Genomic DNA, 23,301 nt, shown 5'->3' on the forward strand with positions numbered 1-23,301 from the left:
TGGTAACTTTGTTGTGTATGCTGTATTGTGAGCGTCTTGTAACTACAACGTAATCAGCTGATGTTGTTTTGATAGTTCACTGTGGAATTGTATGCTCTATTGTGGGTGTTCCATTATTATAAGTGTATTCACCAATGTTATGTAGTTGCTGATAGTTTGTTATTAAGAGTTGGGATCAGCAAACATGGTTGTGGTATTTTTGGTCTGTGGTGCTGAATAGTACAGATATTACTGGAAGCACTGGACACTGGATTTGGGTGAAGCTTTGTGTTGCCTGGTGCATGTAGGATGTGAGGTTATTTTATGTAGAGGTTGTTGGGGCAGCCTTTTAATGTGTAATTGGAGACAGCAGAATGATATGATATACCACAAGTGTACCTTCTCTAGAGCTGGATGTGCTTAATTTGTTGGTTCAAAATGTTTGATAGTGTTCATTTAGACTTTGCATAGTTTCGTATGTTGGTAGTGTGTGCTCCCAAGCAACTGAATTCTGCTGCTGCATGAGTGTTTCCATATAAATGCATTGCTGCTAGTTGGGAGACACTACTTTGTAGTATGCGTGAAACTATGGAGCAATCCACGAGTTGTTGTTGTTGGTTTAATGCTCTGTACTGTCAGTGGCATTTGTGAGTTCAGTATCATTCAACTGCAGCAAGAAAGGCACTGGTTTCCTTGTAAGAGGAGGACACTATACGGTCTGGTAGTCAAGTGGCAGTGAGTGAAGTCAGTCAGTCAGTCAGTCAGCAAAAGGACAGAATATGTAAGCCTATGTCCTTTTATTAGTTTAAGTGGCTGGTTCATCATTGTTGCAAAAGGTTGCTGGTTGACTCTCGGTGCACCACGTAAGGTTAAGTTTTCCTAGCATGAAACTCACTGTCGTATTGGTCAATGACTTCAGCTGCAACAATACAGAACCTGAGCGAACTTTCAGAGACACTATCAATTGTATTATTAGTTGTTTGATCCTGTATTACTTGAATGGTTTTGAAAGCACACACTTTCGGTGTGCAGAGTGATATTGTTGTATTAATTTTTAATTTGGTGGTTTTGTGTTTGAATGACTGAGGAAAACAAGGTTTGGTTAACTGAAGTGGCTTTCGGCCATAGAATGGTTTTTCTGTACCCAACCATTTAAATGCATTAGTGGAATGCTGCTGTTGAGTGCTTTTGTTGTATGACCTGCCAACACCTTATAATGGTGTTCACCACCTTGCCTGATTTGAAGAACATTCTGGACAGTTCATGTGAATGATTTGGCCACCTAAATTGCCTTACGTGAATCTCATCCAACATTTATGGAACATTATCGAGAGGTCAGTTTGTGCACAAAATCCTGCACCGGCAACAATTTCACAATTATGGTCGGCTATAGAGGCAGTACAGTCAATATTTCTGTTTGGGACTTCTAATGATTTGTTGAGCCCATGCTATGTCGAACTGCTGCACTATGCCAAGCAAAAGAAGGACCGACATGATATTAGGAGGTATTGCATGACTTTTGTCACCTCAGAGAGTACATCAGCTTCACATCAAAGAAGCATCCCAAAATGTACATCTCCACAAAAAGTCCAAGCACTGGATACCCATGTTAGGTTCTTGGTCTGTATGAATTGTGGTACAATGACAAACATGCATGACCCACATTTTTGTGGGACAAATTTGGAAGGCAGGGAAAGGTTTAAGAGAGGCCTCTTCAGAGGGCTCATTGGAGTTAGCGTACAGCCAAGTCTACAGCTTAGGAACTATGCTAAATGCAAAAGTCCTCGACATATGGCAGTCGAGTAACCACAGGTCATAGGCCATTGATGGCAACAAGAGAGAGTATAACTCAGAACGGAGCATTGAGGGATGCCATTCTCTTGGGCCAGTGGGGAGCTGAGCTATGTACCAACTTTACAAAAAAAGTGGGATATAAACTAATGAATTAAAATTGGTTGAGAATCTCAAAAGACAAGGTTCCTGGGTTTTAATATACAACGTGAAGCAATGCTGTGTGCCCTATGAAGGTCAAAACAGACTGCAATGAAATACTAGTTTTTATGAAACCTTGTCACACCTAACCAGATGGGCAGTTGTGGACTGTCCCTCCCAACACCACATGATATGGAAACCAAGGGCCCCACGATTTGATAACCCAGCATAACCATCAGGCTACCACTGTTTGCAGAACACGATGGTGGACCTAACTGTTCAGCACCTGTCAACAGATACTGGATTTTTTCCTGGTTTAAAGGCAGGGATGACGACAATGTCTCTGCACTGTGAATGGAAAACATGTTCTAGCCAAACATGGTTGAAGACCCTGGGTAAATGAAGTCTGTGAGTCACATTCATACGTTGGATCATCATATTATGAATCGAATCAGGATCTGGGGCTGTATCAAGCAATGAATTAAGATCCTAAAGCAATTCTCTATCAGTGAAAGGTTCATTATACAAGGGTTGACTGAAAAGTACTGCCTCCACCTTTGTAACTCTTAAACAGTGGACAGCATTGGTATGTGGCAGGTACTGGCTTGTTCCATAGCCTCTTCTCTACAGCTCCAGTTGGCGGGAAGCCTTAGCAATGAACGGTTGTGTTGTTACAGTGTAAAGTATGGAACCCTGCACAGACGGTCGGTCAATGCGATCTAAGCAACGTGCAGTCATTGAATTCTTGACAGCAGAAGGTGTCACCCCAAAGGAGATTCATCAGAGAATGAAAGCAGTTTATGGCGATTGTGTTGATGTGAGTACTGTGCATCATTGACAGAGTGATTCAGGACTCCACTCTCTGAGTGATACAACGATTAAGGGTTACAGGAGGTAAAGGATGCACTTAAAAGTTAGCCAGGTGAGAAGAGGACATCAACACTATCACGAATTGGGTCGCAAAGTGTTCAGAAAGATTGATGCATTGGTAGGAAGACCATCATAAAGGAGGAGATATGGAATAGTTGTTATCTTTGGTGACCCAGCAGAGTACAGCACTCCGCCTACACCTAAGCTAAAGAGGCAAATGTTCCCAAAGAGAAGACGCAACACCCCTGCAAATATTCTTAATGTGTTTAATTCAAAAAGATCCTTTGCACAGAGTGATTTAAAAGCAAAAGTAGCAGCCTGTGAAGGATTTTGCTTAAGATGCTGCAAGACTTTCCATGGTTCTAAATAGCTGCTGCACCATGGTACCAACCACCAGTGGAGGGAGACTGCAGAAAGAGTATAGCAGCTACTGTAGTAATGGTGACCAGAACGGTCACGGGGTTGTAGTGACGGAAACGCGGCGGGACCTGCGGAGCGGGTCGCGAACAACACAATGAGAGAGGACAGACACGACCAACGAAGGACCTTACGACACAACAAGAACAGACAACTGAGTCATAAACCAAACAAGACAACCAAGCCCACTCGTAAAGAAAACACGAAAGTCAATACACTGTCTATGCGAGGCGATATGTCCTGAGATGCACTCGTGGTTAGACTGGCAGGCTGAGCGACAGGCAGGCGCTTAAGTACTCAGTTGGGGATGCCGCTATTGGCCGCTGCAACCACGTGTTCCACTGTGGCGCCTTCACTCTAGATGCGGGCCAGGAGGCATGCACTGCCACAGCTTAGGGCATGATGGTACAGAGACCTCTATGGGTCTTCGACATCATGACATCTGGCGGGGACTCAAATTCCGCGGCGCGCGGTACCAGAGTTCACGAGCATATGGTGGCGTAGGATAGATCTCCCACAACCTTGTTGATCTGTAGATTGGAGATAAAGCTGATGGCAGACATATAAAATGGCCAGTTCTCTCTTCAGAGTGCCTAATATAACACAGTTAGCCGCTCCAAGCAGAAGATGTGCTTTGTTGCTGCTGCAAAATTTTCATGCATACCCGGAAATTATTAGAAGAACAAATACGCTGGGAAAATTTCAGAAGTGTAGATATTGCCACAGAATCAGCTAAGTAAAAAAATCTATACAATTTACACATACATTTATGTGTAAAAGTTGACATCCAAATTATCTTGGGTGTGAGACTGCACGTGCCCTATTCCTGTGCCAATTTGAAATTCCAATTTTTTACTGTGTGCATCAGTTTTACATCATATTTTACTGGTTGTGTCACTTCTCATTTGTATTGTGATATATTGCTAAATTTAAAACATTTGTGAGTGCCAATACAAATTCATACTATTATCATTAATTGCAGGCCTTAACTAACGTATCCTCATTTAAAAGCAATTGTTCTCTAATTTCATTGTACAATTATGTGAGAAACAGGTTTGTTTTTGAACATTTTTGGTTGTTTACAAAAGTACATTTTTGAAAATTTTTGGATGTTTACAAAAGTATATTTTTGAAACTTTTTGTAATATGTGACTTGTTTCATAGAAAATCAGTGTTTATGCTTTCCTGTTACTGTCAAAGAATAACTCCCCCCTAATTTCAGTATATATTAACATGAAAAAAAAAATTCTGATTTTTTTTGGAAGTCACCTTTCTCATTAGCATGAACTATTTCAGAGTAAATTGGCATTTGTGATTTAATTACAGTACACATTTTATAACAAACATATTGTGTTACACCTAGCTTTCTTTTTAAAGACGACTCTATATTATCTACATTTGTCCTAAGTCAATGCTATTTTCAAATTTATTAGTGGCTATAACCTCATAAAGTTAGGAAACCAGTAATTTTTCTTGCAGGTTATTCTATTGCCCTAACAGAAATCTCCTTTCATCTACTGATTGCTTCAGTTCTTAAAGGGAATTAGTAATATTCTTAGCCAAGCAGATTAAAAGATAATTAGCAGGTTTAATTTAAAGTTATTTGTTTACTGTCCTGTAAAACACTGCACCAGCCACAACGCAACCCAAATGTGAATGCTGTTCTCAAACACGGGATGAGGTAGTTGATGTTCGTAAGCAACTGAAAACTGTCCTGATTACTGCCAAATGACTGGCAGATGCTTTGAATTGTATTTTGGCAGAGCTCTGGAGGGTTGTGTACCAGAGTTACCAAAGGTAGCTAAAGTACTATTCTTTCCCGTGAATCCTGTCTCCTCCACATGAAGTACAGGATCTGCTACTACCTGTCCACTTGACAACAAGTGGCCTGTCAGTGGTAAGTATGGGCATCCTGCACAGGATAGACAGAAACTGTGATGGATTTGAGATGTTCCCCTAAGCAACAGGTGTTAGGTTCTGTCTTCCACTGAAAATGAGCCAGTGGGACTTTCTTCACCTGTTTGCATACCCTCTTTGTCCTGTGTCAAGAGAAGGCAAATGCAAAAGGGCAGGGGTCTATTACTCATCAGCAGTTCAAATGTATGACGAGTAGTGGAATCCCTTACAGAAATGGCAGCAGGCCAGAGGAAGGAATATCAGGTACATTTAGTGTGTATTTGCGGGGGCCTCATTCTACAAGTTGAAGAGGCTATTGTGGCAGCCTTGAAGGGAACAGGACACAACTAACTGCAGATTTTGGTGAATGTTGTAACATTATCAGTGGTGGACATAAAGTTGTGATTGGAACCTTCTATCAAGCACGAGACTCACCTCCTGATGCAACCGAAAACTTCAGAGAAAATCCTGTTCCCCAGTCATACTGCAATCAATGGTGGAGTCTACTTAAAAAAGTTAGTTCAGAACCCCATTAATGACAAAAATGCATTAGCTCTAATAGCAACAAACAGACCTGACCTCTTGAGAATGTCCACATTGAAACTGAAATCAGTGAGCGTGAGACAGTTGTGGCAATGATGATTATCAAAATGCAAAGGGCAGCTAAAACAAGTAGAAGGATATATAATGTTCAACAAACTAGATAAAAAAAAAAAAAAAAAAAAAAAAAAAAAAAAAAAAAAAAAACAGAGGTAGAATCATATCTCAATGAAGAATCTGAAACTTTCACAGCACTGCAGGAGCATTAAAAGAACTATGGATTACATTTAGAAGAATGGTTGAGCATGCACTGAATAGATACATACCCAGTAGAACAGTTCATAATGGGAGGAATCCTCCATGGAATATAGTCACTGTAAAGAAACTTATAAAGAGAGACTACTACATAACAGGTATATAAAAAAGCATAAGACTATAGACAGAGATGCTGAATGAACTGCATTTGGATTTCAAGGTATCAATGTTTGAGGCCTCCAATGGGTACCACAGTAGAATACTGACCAATGGTCTTTCACGAAAGCCAAAGTAATTCTGGTCATATGAAAAGGCTGTTCGTGGCATCACGGTTGGTGTCCAGTCACTGGCAAATGAGAAAGAACTCAAATTGAGGGTAGGAAAGCAAACACAGAAATCCTTAACTCCATTTCCAAATATTCCTTTACAAAGGAAAACCCAGGTGAGCTGCCCCACTTTAATCCTCGCACCACTGAAAAGATGAATGAAATAAATGTTATACTTTTACTGGCATTGAGAAACAGTTGAAATCATTAAAACTGAACAGAGATCCAGTGAAATCCCTATCAGAGTTGGTATGACTACCAACCAGCTATCCACCAGTATGAATGGTCACTGCCAAACTATGGCCAACAGCAAAGTAGACTGCCTTGTGGCACAACATGCAACTGAACATAACACTCTTGATTTCAATGGCTGCTTCACTACCCAAGCCATCTGGATCCTTCTCTCCACCACCAGCTTTTCTGAACAGTGCAGATGGGCATTATCCTTACAACACATTCTCCACTCCCACAGTTACCCTGGCCTCAATCTACAGTTGACATACTGTTCCCACACCCTCCACTCAACAGTTTCCACCACCTCTGTCCTATCATCTCCTCCCCATTCTTGTCTCCCACCCTGTTTATTTGCAGCCCTCTGTCAACACATTTGCCCACCTTTCCCCACTCCTGTTCTTTTTTGTTCCTTTTTCCCACCTTCCTGACCCACAACCTCCTGATGCTGTGCCTGTCGGCAGTCAAGTCTCTACACACTCAACCAGACAGTGTTTGTCTCTCTTCCCACCAGTACACTATTATTCCTTCCCCTTCTCGACCCCTCCAGATCACTGCTTGCATCTCATGAGATGTTGCATTCCGGCCCGAGATGCTGGAGTTGGCAGTTGTGTGTGTGTCCATGAGGTGTGCTTGTGCTTGTGCTTTTGTGTGTGTGTGTGTGTGTGTGTGTGTCCACTTTACTATCAAAGGCTGTGGCCAAAAGCTATAAGCGAGTATCTTTTAATCATGCGTGTCTCAAACTTGACATAACGTCTTTATGGTAAATAGCAACCTATCTTTTCCTATATTTTGATGTTCCTGCCTGGAGTTTCCAGCATTTAATTTTTGCTGAACTCCTTTCTTCCCTCCTGCAACCCTGTGATGTTTTCCTGTGTTATTCTGCTCTACAGCACTACTCTTCCCAATGTCCTTTCTTTCTCTTCTTTCCTGTGCTTATTCACTGCCTTCCAACTCGCATCTGCTTCTGAGTCACACTGTATCAATGACCGTCTGCGCACCCCTCAGACTTTGAGACCACGTGGATTGTTGATGCAGCATCTAATGCCCCAGATTCTCTCCTTTGACAGTTAATTACATTTATTTCTATTGATCCCACTTCATCGCTCTGCCTGACGGACTTTAAAATTTTGTTTTCCACACCTACCCATGCTACATGAACTTTTGATCCACAACCTAACCCAACTCCCCTCTTTGCTCATCGCAACATACACATACACATACCAAATATCATTGTTTCTTTTCACCCATGTTTCTGTACATTTTTAACATGTGTGTGTAGTTTTACTTGGTTTCAAGTATTTTTGTGCATCTTTAAATATTTGGTTACAATTTTATGTATCTGTAAATATTTTTGCATATCTGTGCATGTTTCTGCATGTCTATACGTATTTTTTAAATGTCTTTACATGTCTCTTCGTTTTCCAATTCCTCTCCCAACCATGTACATCTATTTTTCCCATTTCTGAGTCATTCCCATTTCCTTTGTACCATTCCTGCCACAATGAAGCCTTGCTCCATCTTTTTGCACAAGTTCAGTAAAGTATTACTTTCCCTGGCTAAAACCCAGTACCACATTCTGTTTCTCAAATGCTGCCTAAACCATGGAATCCCCCTGCCCAAACAGCTTAACTGTAAAGATTCCTTGCTCTGGATCCCACCCTTCCTTTCCCAATGACCTACAACTTTTCTGATTCAGCCAATCTCTGGCCATCACAAACCTGGTACAGCAAAAACACATCTCCATGGCACAGAAAACCCAGAAACATCTCTGCAGTATACTACTACTCTGCAATCCCTACTCCACCACATCTCTGAAATTGAATACCTAGTTCTCTGGCACCTGGAGGAGCAATCCAGACACCGCCTCCACAAATTATCCAACCTGCTGAAATCCTACTGCTGCCTTGGGCACCACTATTCAAAGCCCTATCGTATCCACAGTGTTCCTCCTCATCCATCCCTCATAGCAGCTAAACCCTGCCTAGCCGACCTTTTCAACTTGCCACATCCCCCAAAACTCCCTACCAACCCTCCACCAAATCCAGAGCCAAAACATTCCGGTAACACTGTTGTTAGCACTTCCACCAAAACCATCAGCTCCACAGAGGTTTCAATCCTATCCAAAGGCCTCACCTTTGGCCCTACACCACAATTTAAACATGCTGGATTTGTCAAAGATCTACTCTCCTCCCGATACCTGCAATGGAAGCACTTTTTGCCGCCAATCCCTCCAACCAAAACCACTGAAACCTGCCTCCTCCAGTTCATACCACCATCCAACTGTGATTCTCCTCCCCGCACCCCCACCTAACCACCTGCTGGTCACCTTCCAGGAATTCATTACCTCCATCTTAGCCTCACCTTCCTTCCCCAGAACACTAACCTTTCAGTAGAAGAAGGAACAGCCACACACAACCTAAAAGCAATCCCTGACCTAATCACCCTACAGGCAGACAAAGGTTCCACCACTGTTGTTATGAATGACAGTGACTGGTTACCCGGGGATGGCGTATCTGCAATGTCCAAAACTCCCTTGCTCAGTATGGCCAGGGTCTCACCAAGGCCTTCACAGATAGGCACTATCCCCCGGACCTAGTCCGCTAACAGATCTCCTGTGCCATTTCCCCTCCAATCCTCCCATCACCCTCATAAACCAGCCACATAACAGTGTTCCCTTTGTCACCCAGTATCAGCCTGGACTGGAACAACTGAACTGCATCCTTCGCCATGGCTTTGATTACCTATCATCGTGCCCTGAAATGTGGGACATCCTAACCCAGATACTTCCCACCCCATCCAACATCCACAACATGCCTATGCCACTCCAAATCCCAACCCCTTGCCACAAGGATCATACCCCTGCAGAAGACCCAGGTGCAAAATCTATCGAGTCCACCCAACCCACCACTTCCTATTCCAGTCCTGTTACAGGTTTATCCTACCCCACCAGGGGCCAGGCCACCTGTGAAAGTGGCCAACTCTGCTGCAATCATTGCCCAGCTTTTTATATTGTTATGACTGCCTACCAGCTGCCTGCCAGGATGAATGGCCACTGCCAAACTCTGGCCAAGAGCAAAGTAGACAACCCTGTGGCACAACACACAGCTGAACATAACACACTTGATTTCAATGGCTTCTTCACTATCCAAGCCACCTGGATCCTTCCCCCCACCACCAGATTTTCTGAACTGTGCTGATGGGAGTTACCCTTACAACACATTCTCCACTCCCATAATTATCACAGCCTCAACCTACGGTAGCATACTGTTCCCACACCCTCCACCCAACAGTTTCCACCCCCTCTGTCCTATCATCTCCTCCACATTCTCATCTCTTACCCCGTTTATTTGCAGCCCTCTGCCAACCCACCTGCTCATCCTTCCCCACTCTTGTCCTTTTTTTGCTCCTTTTTCCAGCACCTCCCTGCCCCACAATCCCCGACACTGTGCCTGTAGGCAGTCTAGTCCCTGCATATTCAACTAGACAGCATTGGCTCTCTCCCCAACTGTACATTACTGTCCTTTCCCCTTCCTCTTCCCCTTCCCCAAGCCCTCCAGATTGCTGCTTGCATCCCGGGTGATGTTGAAGTTGGTGGTTGTGTGTGTGTGTGTGTGTGTGTGTGTGTGTGTGTGTGTGTGTGTGTGTGTGTGTGTATGTGTGTGTGTCCTCTTTACTGATAAAGGCTGTGGCCAAAAGCTATATGTGAGTGTCTTAATTGTTTATGTCAGCAACTTGACGTGGCTTCTTTACGGTAAGTAGCAATCTATCTTTTCCTTACACTGTTGATATTCCTGCCTGCAGTTTCCATTCTTTGAATTTGCATTTAAGCTAGCCCCCCTGTGACAACCAGTATGGAGTCCGAAAACATCGATCTTGTGATACCCAACATGCACTTTTTCTTACATGACATACTAAAAGCTTTGGACCAAGGCAGTCAAGCAACATTCAGAATTTCTTTATTTCCAAAAAGCATTTGACTCAGTATCCATCTATGCTTATTGTCAGAAGTATGGCCATATGGGGTATCAAGTGAAATTTTGTGGTAGGGAGGATGTAGCATGTTATCTTGGATGGAAAGCCATCAATAGATGTAGAATAACTGTGTGTGCTCCATGGAAGTGAGTTGGCACCCCTACTGTTCACGTTGTATCTTAATGATCTTGCAGAAAATATTAATATTAACTTAAGATTTTTTGCAGATGATGCAGCTACCTACAATGAACGACAGTCTGAAAGAAGCTGCATAAATATTCAGAAACAACTTGATAATATTTCAAAGTGGAGGAAAGATTGGCAACTTGCTTTAAATGTTCATAAATGAGAAAGTGTGCACTTTACAAAATGAAAAATTGGGGTATCCTGTGACTTCAGTATCAATGAGTCGCACTTGGAATTGGAGAACTCGTACAATTACCTGAGTGAACACCTTCTAGGGATATGAAATGGAATAATCACATACACTCAGTTGTGGGTAAAGCAGGTGGTAGACTTCAGTTTATTGCTAGAACAGAAGAGAAATGTAATCAGTCTACAAACAAGACTGCTTACATATCACTCGAGCAACCCATCCTAGATTATGGCTCAAGTGTGTACCAAACAAGGAATATTGAATGTACACAGAGGAGGACAGCATGAATGGTCAGATGTTTCTTTGATCTGCAGGAGGCTATCACGGATATCTTGAAAGGGCTGAACTGGCACACTCCAAGACACACTTAAACTACCTACATCTACATCTACACTCTGCAAACCAGGCATAGGTTAAGTCCCATTGTATCAGTAATTAGATTTTCTTCCCCTTACATTCACATGTAGAGCACAGGAAGAATGATAGTCTGAGTGCCTCTAAGTGTGCAGTAATTATTCTAATCTTGTCCTGATCCCTCTATGAAAGTAATATGTAGGGCTTTGTAGTATATTCCTAGAGTCGTCATTAAAGTTGGTTCTTGAAAATTTATTAATGACTTTCTCAGGGTAGTTTATGTCTATCTTCATAAGTCTTCCTTCAGTATCTTTGTTGCACTTTCCCATGGATCAAACAAACCTGTGACCATTTGTCCTCCCTTCTCTGTATATGTTCAATATCCCTTGTTGTTCATATATGGTACAGGTCCCGCACACTTGAGCAACATTCGAGGACCAGTTGCATACATTATTTGTAAGCAATCTCCTTTGCACACTGAGTTCACTTTCCCAGTATTCTACCATTAAACTGAAGTCTATCATTTGCTTTACCCACTACTGAGCCTATGTGATCATTCCATTTCATTATCCTACCAAGTGTTAAACAGGTATTTGCATGAGTTGGCCAATTCCAAAAGTGACTCATTGATATTACAGTCACAGGATACTACATTTATTCATTTCGTGAAGTGCACAATTTCACATATCTGAACATTTAAAGTAAGTTTCCAGTCTTTGCACCACTTTGAAATCTTATCAAGATGTGAGTGAATATTTATTCAGCTTCTATCAGGCAGTACTTCATTACAGATAACTGCGTCATATGCAAAAAGTCTGAGGTTACTATTAATATTGTCTGCACGATCATTAATAAACAACATCAACAGCAAGAGTTCCAACACACTTCCCTGGGGTACACATTACGTTACTTTTACACCTGACAATGACTCTCCATCCACAATGCTGCATCCTCCCTACCAAAAAATCCTCAATCCAGTCATAACATTCACTTCATACACCATATGAACATACTTTTGACAATAAGTGTAGATGTGATACTGAGTCAGATGCTTTTCAGCAAGCAAGAAATACTGTATCTACCCAAATGCTTTGATCCACAGCTTTCACTCTGTTACACAAGGAAACTACAAGTTGGGTTTCACGTGATCGATGTTTTCAGAACATATGCTGGTTGACATGGAGGACGGCACCATTCCGTTCAAGATACCTCATTATGTTTGAGCTCTGAATATGTTCTAAGATTCTACAACAAATCAATGTCAAGGATATTAATTAGAAGGTAGTTTTATGGATCACTTCTACTAACCTTCTTGTATACAAGTGTGACCTGAGCTTTTTCCAACTATAGAATCAGAGAGAGATTCTATTGGAACATGCAGCATTGTTCAATTTTAACTATTTCAGCTGTTTTTCAATGTCAATGGCACTTATACCAATTTCACACATCTTTTGAGTGGTACGAGGATAAAATTGGGACAATTCTCCTGGCTTTTCCTTTGGAAAGGTATATTTTAAAACGGAGTTAAGCATTTGCTCTGCTGCCCTCAATTTCCGTTCCTGTTTCATTTGCTAGGGACTGGAAACTAGCTTTGGTACCACTAACAGCCTTAACAAATGACCAGAATTTCTCTGGGTTTTGTGAAAGATCATTTGACAATATCCTGCTATGGTGACCATTGGAGGCACCATACATTGCTCTCTTGACAGCCAAACATGTTTCATTCAGTATCTCTCTATCTGCAGCCCTAAATTTTCTTTTACACCTATTATACAGTAATGTCTGTTTATTTAGACGTTCCCTTACAGTGACTGTATAACATGGAGGGTCCCTTCCATTATGAACAGTTCTACTGGGTACATATTTATTCAGTGCATGGTCGACTATTCTTTTAAACTTGAACCGTAGTTCCTAAATGCTCCTGCCTTGTTGTGAAAGTTCCGGCATAGAGACAGGACACTACTGACTTTTATCTAGTTTACTGAACTTATATATCTTTCTACTTGTTGTTGTTGTCCATTGTACTTTGCTAATCATTGTTGTCACAACTGCATCATAGTCACTGATACCAGTTTTGATGTGGACATCCTCAGAGAGGTCAGATGTATCTGTTGCCATTAGATCCAAAATGTGTCCAACATGTAAGGGGTTCCAAACTATCTCTTCTAGACAGTTTCCAGAAAAGGCATTTAGTAATTTTTCACAGGATGTCTTATCAAGCCGGCCACTAACAAAGCTGTAATTTTCTCAATTGATTGTTGGAATATTAAGGTCTCCACGAATGATTACACTATGATTGCAGAACTCATGCACAAGATAACTGAGGTTTCCTCTCAAGTTTTCGGTTTCATCAGGAGATGAGTTTCGTGGGCGATAGAAAAATCCAATTATCATTTTATGCCCACACACTCTCACATGCGACTTCAATTTCTATCTCAGTACACTATCCTTTCAATATATAATTAAATCTTTTGCCAAAAATCTCACTGCTATCAATTTTATTTTTCAACCAGCTTTCTGTACCTAATATTATCTGAGCATCATGGCTTTTCAAGAGCGCTCAAAACTCTGGCACCTTGTTGCGAATGCTTTAGCAGTTAACCATTAGAATTTTAATACTCTCACCTGTGGGAGGTATCTCTCTTTATCTCACACTGATACCTCTTTGTTTTTCTACAGCTATAGTTACCTAGATTGGTAGGAGAGTCACCTAATCGAAAAAAAAACCTTGCCTGTAACCCACACACAATCAACTACCTGAGTAACAGCATCTGATGTGTTGTGCACACCTGACAAATTGGAAGACCCTACAGTTCTCAAACCTATGGCGCCAAGTTGAGGAAATCACATCCTAGCTTGTCACGGAACCTTCGAAGTCTCTGGTTCAGTCCTTCCATGTGACTCACAATTAAAGGCCCATGATCAGTTCTGGGGACAATTCTGCCAATTGGGAACTTGATTGAAACTCTAAGTTCAAGGGTGGACTTCTCAACTTTCCACTGCCAGTTACTGGAATGACCAATGTAAGGCCTCAAGAGCCTAGACAACAGGCAATGTAAGGTCCAATGCAGCTGGTTGCACCCTGTTCCCTCATTGGCTGCTAGATTAGACTCTTCAACATGCTGAATGAGGCTCCCAGCATACACACTGAGTGTACCTGGTGTCCTTTCTTGTCCCTTGCTGCCCTTTCCCTGAGGGGTTCCATTATTCACAGTATGTTTGAAACTGAGAACAATTAACAGACCCCCACACTTCTGCTTTTGCCTTCTCTTGACACCAGACAAAACCGGTTCCCCAAAATCCAGTGAAGTGAGCCACACTCACTCAGTTTCAGTGAACCTGTATTACAGGACAGTGAACAAATAACTTTAAAGTAAGCCCACTGATTATTTTTTAATCTGTTGAGCTAAAAAAGTTGCAAATTTCCTATAAGAATAGAAGCAAATACACAAAACAAGATTTCTATTATGGCAACACAAAAAGCTGTGGTAAAAACTACTAGTTTCCTAAAACTCTTTGAGTTTAATTGTAGTTGTTAGCAAACTCAAAAAGAGAGTTTATTTACAATAAATACAGATAATATATATTCTAAATTATTTATTTTACTTGTATAATTTTCATGTTTTAAATTGTTATTTTACATTCCTGGTATTTTTAGTTTTGTTAACTAAAAATGATAAATAACTCATTATTATTATAGAAAATTAATCTGTACAGAAATGCTTCAAATGTAACATTTTTTACACAATGCACAAAAAAATGAACTAAATTTTTTCACATAATATATGCGACAGAGAAGACATTATAAAACAAAATTCAGCAAGATTTCTAATTGTCAACAGGTGATCCTCTAAATATCCTGATTTGTATCAGGCATATTTCAGTACATTGGTAAGCCTTGGTGAAGAGAAGTGATTATGTACTAGTAACTGCAGCATGACTGTATTGTTTCTCAAGTGGAGATTCACATCATAATCATTCTACAGAACTAGATGTGAACACCTACTCAGAAAGTTATTCCAACATTAAAAGCCCTATCTGTTCAATGAATGTACGTGTGCCATCACATCTAGTTCTGCAGCATGCAGGGGCATAGGTGTGTGTGTGTGTGTGTGTGTGTGTGTGTGTGTGTGTGTGTGTGTGTGTGTGTGTGTGTATGTGTGTGTGTGTGTGGGCGCGTGCGCGCACGCGCTCTAGCTTGTGAAAGAATAAGTATGAAAGCTAGGAAGTTTTCCTTCATCCATGTATGCACACTGACAACTCAATGCTTCTGCTTGTCTGTGAGTAGTCTCCTTAATCCTAAAATATTTTTTGTATTTCATTATTTATTGGCTTCACTGTGTCATGTTTCTCAATTTAGTGTTGATCAATATCCAGACAGTGAAATAACGGGCCAGCTACTGTCTGTTACATTCTGGTGTGAGCCCAACACAAAATGGATTTTGGCTTAAGAAACAGTTTTGTACCTGCTTCCTCCTCCAAGTCAGCCGCTAACAAATGAGTCCTCTTACAAACCCAGTCCCCCAGATTATCTACGAACAGTCATTTTGGGGTGGAATAAATGGATAGACGGGATAGGTTTTATGACTGTGGTCATTAGAATACATATGATGCTGAAAATAATATGATCAACCTGAAGGCAAACCTAACTTCCTCTTTTAAAGAAATGATTCCAGTATGATTTTAAGCACAAAGTAAAAGTTCGGTACCTCTTTTGAAATTTCCAGATGTTTACTTGCGAAGTAAAGTGCCTTTTCATGGTTACCCATTGCAGAGTGCGCATTACCCAGACTCCAACATGCTCGTCCTGTTTATCAACAGAAAATTCCAGGTTGTATTAATTTTTAAATAAAACTGACAAAGGCAAAACAATTCCAACTTATCAAAGTTCAGAAAGGAAGTAAGGAATGTAAAACCATTTTATAAAGATATGTACTCACCTTCTCCAACTCTATCCATCAGCTGCTGTGCAATGATTAGATGGCGTAGATGATATTCAATAGCAGTTGGATAATCTCGAAGTAAGGTATAAGTATTACCCAAACTATAACATGCTTGAGCTTCGACAGCTCGGTCTCCCAATTCTTGTGCTAGCACTAATGTTCTCCTATAAAATACACAAAACAAATGTTACTTTTAGTACAACGCTATATACAAAGTGCGTCCAGTTTCTGTTAGGAATATGTTCATAAAAAAGACAAGACATCAATTACTTTTCACAGTAATAAAAAATAGTGCCATTCTCAATGAATGATCTGTAATTGATTTTAAAATTGTCATTATAGTCCATTAGTGGAACTATAAAGGAACAAAATGTCAAAGTTTTTGTAATACAACTGAGATTTAACAGTCCTGACAATATGTAAGTTTTAATACAAACAGTTGCTTAACTAGTGCATTATGTGGCAGAAGATAAATTATGATGAGTGAGCAAAAATTGCTAGTTAATGATTCATTTAAATTATGTCCATTTTATTTATTTTACTTTTATTCATACATTGTCTGTGACAAACACCACAGCAAGCAAAATGCAGCAGCTCACAGGTTTTTTGTGTTATGTCACCACAAACCACAGCTCCACTAATCACCAGACAGTTCAAAGCAGAGGTTGACTGTCTCACTCAAGAAATAAACAATGGCAATAGGAATATTTGCAAGTACACAGATTCACAATTTCAATACGATGGTCAGTGTAACACAAAACTGAAATGCATACATAGTGTTCCGAGTTTTACTGATGCTGATATTTTATGGATTAACAATAAATATGCATTTCCCTGACAATGGTGGTGTTGAAGACCGAGTTTAGACACACAAACAAAGACAAACACACACACAAAATCCAAGCTTCCGCAACCAACGGTTGCTTCATCAGGAAAGAGGTAAGGAGAGGGAAAGACGAAAGGATAACACAGGTCTGTGTACGTGCGGATGGATATGTGTTTGTGGGGGAGTCGGGGGGAGGGGGGGGGGGGGGGGGACCGCACGAGTGTATACCTGTCCTTTTTTTCCCCTAAGGTAAGTCTTTCTGCTCCCGGTATTGGAATGACTCCTTACCCTCTTCCTTAAAACCCACATCCTTTCGTCTTTCCCTCTCCTTCCCTCTTTCCTGATGAAGCAACCATTGGTTGCGAAAGCTTGAATTTTGTGTGTTTGTTTGTGTGTCTATCAGCATGCCAGCGTTTTCGTTTGGTAAGTTACATCATCCCCAAAGGCCTCACACTTAAGGTTCCCATCTCTGGCTGTAACCCTACTTTCCATCAGTCCCTATACCAGTTCCAAACTGAACAATCCATTGCCCTCACCCACCTAATCCTTAGCCTACACATCACCTCAGCCAATGATACTTCCCACCAACACCAACCTATCCGAGCTCCGGAGATGGGAACTTGCCCTTCAATATATCCTCTCTTCTCGTTATTCCCAGGCCTCAATCTCCGCTAATTTCAAGTTGCCGCCACTCATACCTCACCTGTCATTCAACATCATCTTTACCTCCACACTTCCGCCTCGACTTACATCTCTGCCCATACTCTTTGCCTTTAAATATGTCTGCTTGTGTCTGTGTATGTATGGATGGATTTTGTGTGTGTGTGTGTGTGTGTGTGTGTGTGTGTGTGTGTGTGTGTGTGTGTGTGTGTGTGTGCGCGCGCGCGCGAGTATATACCTATGCAAAGTACTACCTGTGACGTTATCCGCAGACACAATTCCACACAGTTTTTTTAACTGTCACCGAGAGACATGGCTGAATAGTATTAATTTTTTGTATTTTGGACACGTAACTTTATGGAGACCACTGGTGATCAGCACCAAGAAAATAGTTTCACGCACACTCGGCACATGTTGCTGTGGGATCTACTGTCCCACAATTGCATTGCCTTCATGTCAAATAATGGGAGCATGCATTCTATAAGTGGCAAAGCAAGCAACTATGCAATTTAGGAGCCATTTGCAAGCCAGCTGTGGACTGAAATCCACAGCATCAGGAGGTATGTAAATTTGCATCACTTGAACACATTTTTTTTTTTTTTACATGAAATACCAACTTGTGTACTTAAAATTGTATTCAGCTGTAACCTGAGAAATGCGCCAGAAAAATATATGTTAATATTTTTTTATATACCTCATTCCCTCAGGAAAAAAAATTATGTGGCTGTGTATATGACTAGTATTTAAAAGCTAAAATGTATTAATTAATTGCAACTGAACTGTTCAAGACAACATCAGAATTATTTTATATCTTAACAGTTAACTGATGAGTCTTGTAAAACATATCACACGTGGCCACAGGTAAAGCTATGTAATACAATTTGAAAGAAAATAATGGAGCATGCGCCAAATAGAGCATATTTTAATACTGAACTTACTTGTAATGTTCTGCTGCAGCTTCAAATTCACCAAGAAATATGTGAGAATTACCTAAATTGCTGTTGGCTCTCCTTTCTGCAGCCTTATCACCAAATTCTCTCGCAATTTTCAATCTCTGGTGGAAAGAAAAGGCTACTTACAAAACAGTTTCTGCATTGTAACACTAGTGAATATCTAGAAATTTAGCAGTGTATGTACACACACCGAAAAATGTTTTGCATCACCTCTGTTCCCAGAAATCCTGAAGATAGATGTTGACTGTGGATATTGTATCACACACACAGTCCCTTTGCCTGTTCAGAGAAGTCACTACCCAAAGATGTAAAGAACTATGCATGAGGAAAGAGCTACACAGCTCTTGTTATCTGTAGTTCAACCATTCCTTGACGGTCAATACTGCAGTTCGATCATGTCTGCATTGTTACTTTGTGCCAGGAAGGGCTCTCAACAAGGGAATTGTCCAGGTGTCTTCGAGTGAACCAAAGCGATGTTGTTCAGACATGGAGGAGATACAGAGAGACTGGAACTGTCGATGACATGCCTCCCTCTGGCTGCCTGAGGGCTACTACTGCAGTGGATGACCGCTGCCTACAGATTATGGCTCGGAGGAATCCTGACAGCAACGTCATCATGTTGAATAATGCTTTTCGTGCAGCCACAGGACGTTGTATAACAACTCAAACTGTGTGCAATAGGCTGCATGACGCGCAAATTCATGGCCGACGTCCATGGTGATGTCCATCTTTGCAACCTCGACACCATCCAGCGCAGTACAGATGGGCCCAACAACATGCCGAATGGACCACTCAGGATTGGCATCACATTCTCTTCACCACTGAGTGTTGCATATGCTTTCAACCAGACAATCATTGGAGAAGTGTTTGGAGGCAACCTGGACAAGCTGAACATCTCAGACACACTGTACAGCGAGAGCAGCAAGGTGGAGGTTCCCTGCTGTTTTGGGGTGGTATTATGTGGGGCCAATGTACGCCAGTGGCGTTCATGGAAGGCGCCGTAACGGTTGTACAATATGTGAATGCCATTCTCCGACAGATAGTGCAAACATATTGGTAGCATATTGGTGAGGCATTCGTCTTCATGGAAGACAATTCATGCCCCCCTCATGCACATCTCATTAATAACTTCCTTCAGGATAACGACATTGCTCGACTGGCGTGGTCAGCATGTTCTCCAGACATGAACCCTATCGAACATGCCTGGGACAGACTGAAAAGGGCTGTTTATGGATGACATGACCCACCAACCACTCTAAGGGATCTACGCCAAACCGCCATTGAGGAATGGTACAATTTGGGCCAACAGTGCCTTGATGAACTTGTGGATAGTATGTCATGATAAATACAGGCATGCATCAATGCAAGAGGACGTGCTACTGGGTATTAGAGGTACCGGCGTGTGCAGCAATCTGGACCACCGCCTCTGAAGGTCTCGCTGTATGGTGGAACTACATACAATGTGTGGTTTTCATGAGCAATAAAGGGGGTGGAATTGATGTTTATGTTGATCTCTATTTCAATTTTCTGTACAGGTTCCGGAACTCTTGGAAGCAAGGTGATGCAAAATGTTTTTTGATGTGTGTACATACAGAATGGCATTCAATGACACTGTTGCCCAGAGTAAGTTAAAAATGGTTCAAATGGCTCTGAGCACTATGGGACTTAACACCTATGGTCATCAGTCCCCTAGAACTTAGAACTACTTAAACCTAACTAACCTAAGGATATCACACAACACCCAGCCATCACGAGGTAGAGAAAATCCCTGACCCCGCCGGGAATCGAACCCGAGAACCCGTTCGTGGGAAGTGAGAACGCTACCGCATGACCACGAGATGCGGGCCAGAGTGAGTTACACATCCTCGAAATTAGTTTCTATATAAATAACATTTCTTCAACAATATATACTGTAAATATTTCATCTTAGATGAGTGACAATAATTTTAGACATACACCAGTTGCAAAATGCCTCTCATTTGTATTCGATGGGTTAGGCTTTAAGCTATTTTAAGTAATTCCTACATAATGTTAGCAGTATTGTAATGAATTTCAGTCACTGACGAGAAGAAATAACATTACACCATTTAGCATACAGTATTTTCTAGCTCATGTGAGAGTTTGAGATTGGCTTTTGAGCATAAAGTATCTGCACTGTTACACTTGAAGCTTCGTCATTAGTTTAAGAATCTATAATGTTCTGTTTCCAAACAACACCCTAAGTAAATATGAACCAAGTGTTGAATAAAGTAAGAAGTTGTAAGCCAAGATCAGATGGCTTACAAGCTCCAAGGGACAAAAATAAATAAATAAATAAATAAAAGGAGTGCACAAATGAAACAGATTGTGTTTATACATGCAATATTACTGAGTAGATGCTGCACTGTTGTAACACAAACAGTAAACAATGATTAGTGTAATGCCACATATGGATGGTAATTACATCAACACGATTATTGTAGCACAGTTGTTTAACATGCCCTGTGGCACCTACTGCCAGGAATAATGCAGCTTCTGTTGTCAGTGACATGCTGTAAACAGGACGTACTCACTTCCTTTTTGATAATGCAGGTTCACAAACTTGTGTAGTTTCGCTGTATGATATTACTGTTTATTGTATAACAAACAAAGAAAAACTTCATGGTTTATGAAGATATCACGGCTCAAGTCCTGCTTTACAAAAAGAATACAAAAAGCTGTACTTCTTAATTCATCAAAATTACTGTTTACAGTGACCTTTTCTAAGCAGCACTTAGTCATGTGCTTTTATTTTTTAACACAGATTCACAAACGTATGTGGTAGTGAACTGCCAGTTTGTCATATGTTCCCATATTTACTTCCTAACAGAATGGAAATAGTTCTTACCTCCTCATGATAGTGTATAGCTTTCTGGAAATCACCAAGTAAGTAATAGGTATTCCCAAGATTTCCACAAGCACGACCCTGAGCTGCTGTTTCATTCAGTTCCCTCATCAACTGCAAGTTTTCCCTATAAAAACCAATGCAATATGTCATAGTGTTGTTAAACATTCAACAGTGGTGTGTATGGAAGTATGTTTACTCACTCATAGTACTTCACAGCTTCCTGGAGACATGATCTAACATCTTCTGGAAATTCCCCTGGATCTTGCTGCCCTACTCGCCCAATGTGTTTTCCTTTTGCATGATATACATTACCAAGATTGTAAAGTGCTCGTCCTTCACTTAACTTGAACAAGACAAAAGAACTTATAAATGGAGAAGGCATTTGAAATTTGCTGATATTTATAATTAAAAAATTAATAAATATTTTACCTTATCGCCAAGTTCCCGAGATATTTCTAAATGTCGCTTGCAGCATATCATAGCCTCATCAAATTTCCCCATAACTTTTAATGTGTTTCCCAGGTTTCCACTTGATTTTGCTTCTCCTAATTTATCTCCCATGGTGCTGTGAAGAAAGCATACTTATGGCAATCATTCACAGAATCACTGTTTCCAGTAATTCTTTTCTCAGCAGCATATAGTCATTTGCTCAACACAGATCATAAATTCATGTACTTTCACTATGTGTAATACTGGTTATTGTATGGCAAACAAAGAAAAAGTTCATGATTTACAAGGAGTATTGTGGTAGTGAACTGCCGGTTGTGATAAGTTCCTATATTTAATTTCTAACAGAGCGTGGGAAAATTTTTTTTGGCAAGTGTGTGCGGAGAGGGTGAGAGGTAACATGATCGGGGGAAAGTAGGTGGAATACATACCTCTTTCTGATTCCTTTTAAGACTTTACTCTTAAGCAATACATTTCACAATAAACATTTTAATAAAAATAATGTAAACAAACCATAAAAATTATTAATTTGTTTATTCTATATTAGTACTGTAAACGACTATGTATACTATAAGTCATATTTTTGTTATGAAGACTGATAATTATCAACGTGATGCTTATCTTCACCTTTTCTCCGTAGCCTACAGTCACCTATGGATTAGGTTATGGAAATACAGCCATAGAAATTACATTTCTTCCACTAACATTTTATCCTGATACTTTTCAGTCGAAGTTTGATTGAAGACAGTGTTTACAGCATTTTCATCTAACCATTTAAATTTTGGCCTGCATCACAATGCTCATGGCCACAGGTACCTCAAACACATCTATTGTGCAGTAAACAAGGTCACTGAGCACTTCTTCCAATAATGTTATCTATTAATTCACTCATGAGATTCAACAAGAAATTAATAATATAAAGGCAATAGTCAGTATATTCTGTGATCTGTCTAAGGTATTTGACTGAGTATATCACAACATTTTAACACAAAAAATAAGGCTTTACGGAAGGTAAACGCTCACTAGATTAGCCCAAGTTTATTTGCCAATTAGCTCCACAGATGATTAAAAGACTGAAAGAATGTACGATGAATTAAAGGAGATGATTCAGAGCGTAAATGGAGATGAAAATTTAATTGTGATGGTTGGCTGGATTTTGGTAGTAGGAAGAGAAGAAAAAATAGGATAACAGGGTCTGGGGGGAAGGAATGACAGAGGAAACCACCTGTTTAATTTTGCACTTAGCATAATTTAATCATCATTATAACTTGGTTTAAGAATCTTGAAAGAAGACTGTATTCATGGAAGAGACCTAGGAAAACTGGAAGGGTTGGGTTGTTTGGGGGAAGGAGACCAGACAGCGAGGTCATCAGTCTCATCGGATTAGGTAAGGATGGGGAAGGAAGTCGGTCATGCCCTTTCAAAGGAACCATCTCGGCATTTGCCTGGAGTGAT

General features: G+C 40.6%; 1 protein-coding gene across 2 annotated transcripts in view; it reads right to left on the reverse strand.

The window, feature by feature from the left end:
- LOC126268607 (G-protein-signaling modulator 2) overlaps positions 1–23,301 on the reverse strand; it is a 126,065-nt gene that overhangs the window by 87,745 nt on the left and 15,019 nt on the right. For both annotated transcript variants that reach the window (XM_049973924.1, XM_049973923.1), the window contains exons 3-8: positions 21,829–21,964; positions 21,600–21,742; positions 21,400–21,523; positions 18,519–18,634; positions 16,092–16,258; positions 15,861–15,958 (exon numbers count right to left, since the gene is read on the reverse strand). In XM_049973924.1, the coding sequence (XP_049829881.1) occupies positions 15,861–15,958; positions 16,092–16,258; positions 18,519–18,634; positions 21,400–21,523; positions 21,600–21,742; positions 21,829–21,964 (784 nt within the window). The remainder of the gene's footprint in view (positions 1–15,860; positions 15,959–16,091; positions 16,259–18,518; positions 18,635–21,399; positions 21,524–21,599; positions 21,743–21,828; positions 21,965–23,301) is intronic.

The sequence above is a fragment of the Schistocerca gregaria genome, chromosome 1 (genome assembly GCF_023897955.1).
Source record: "Schistocerca gregaria isolate iqSchGreg1 chromosome 1, iqSchGreg1.2, whole genome shotgun sequence".
Taxonomy (NCBI): Eukaryota; Metazoa; Arthropoda; class Insecta; order Orthoptera; family Acrididae; genus Schistocerca; species Schistocerca gregaria.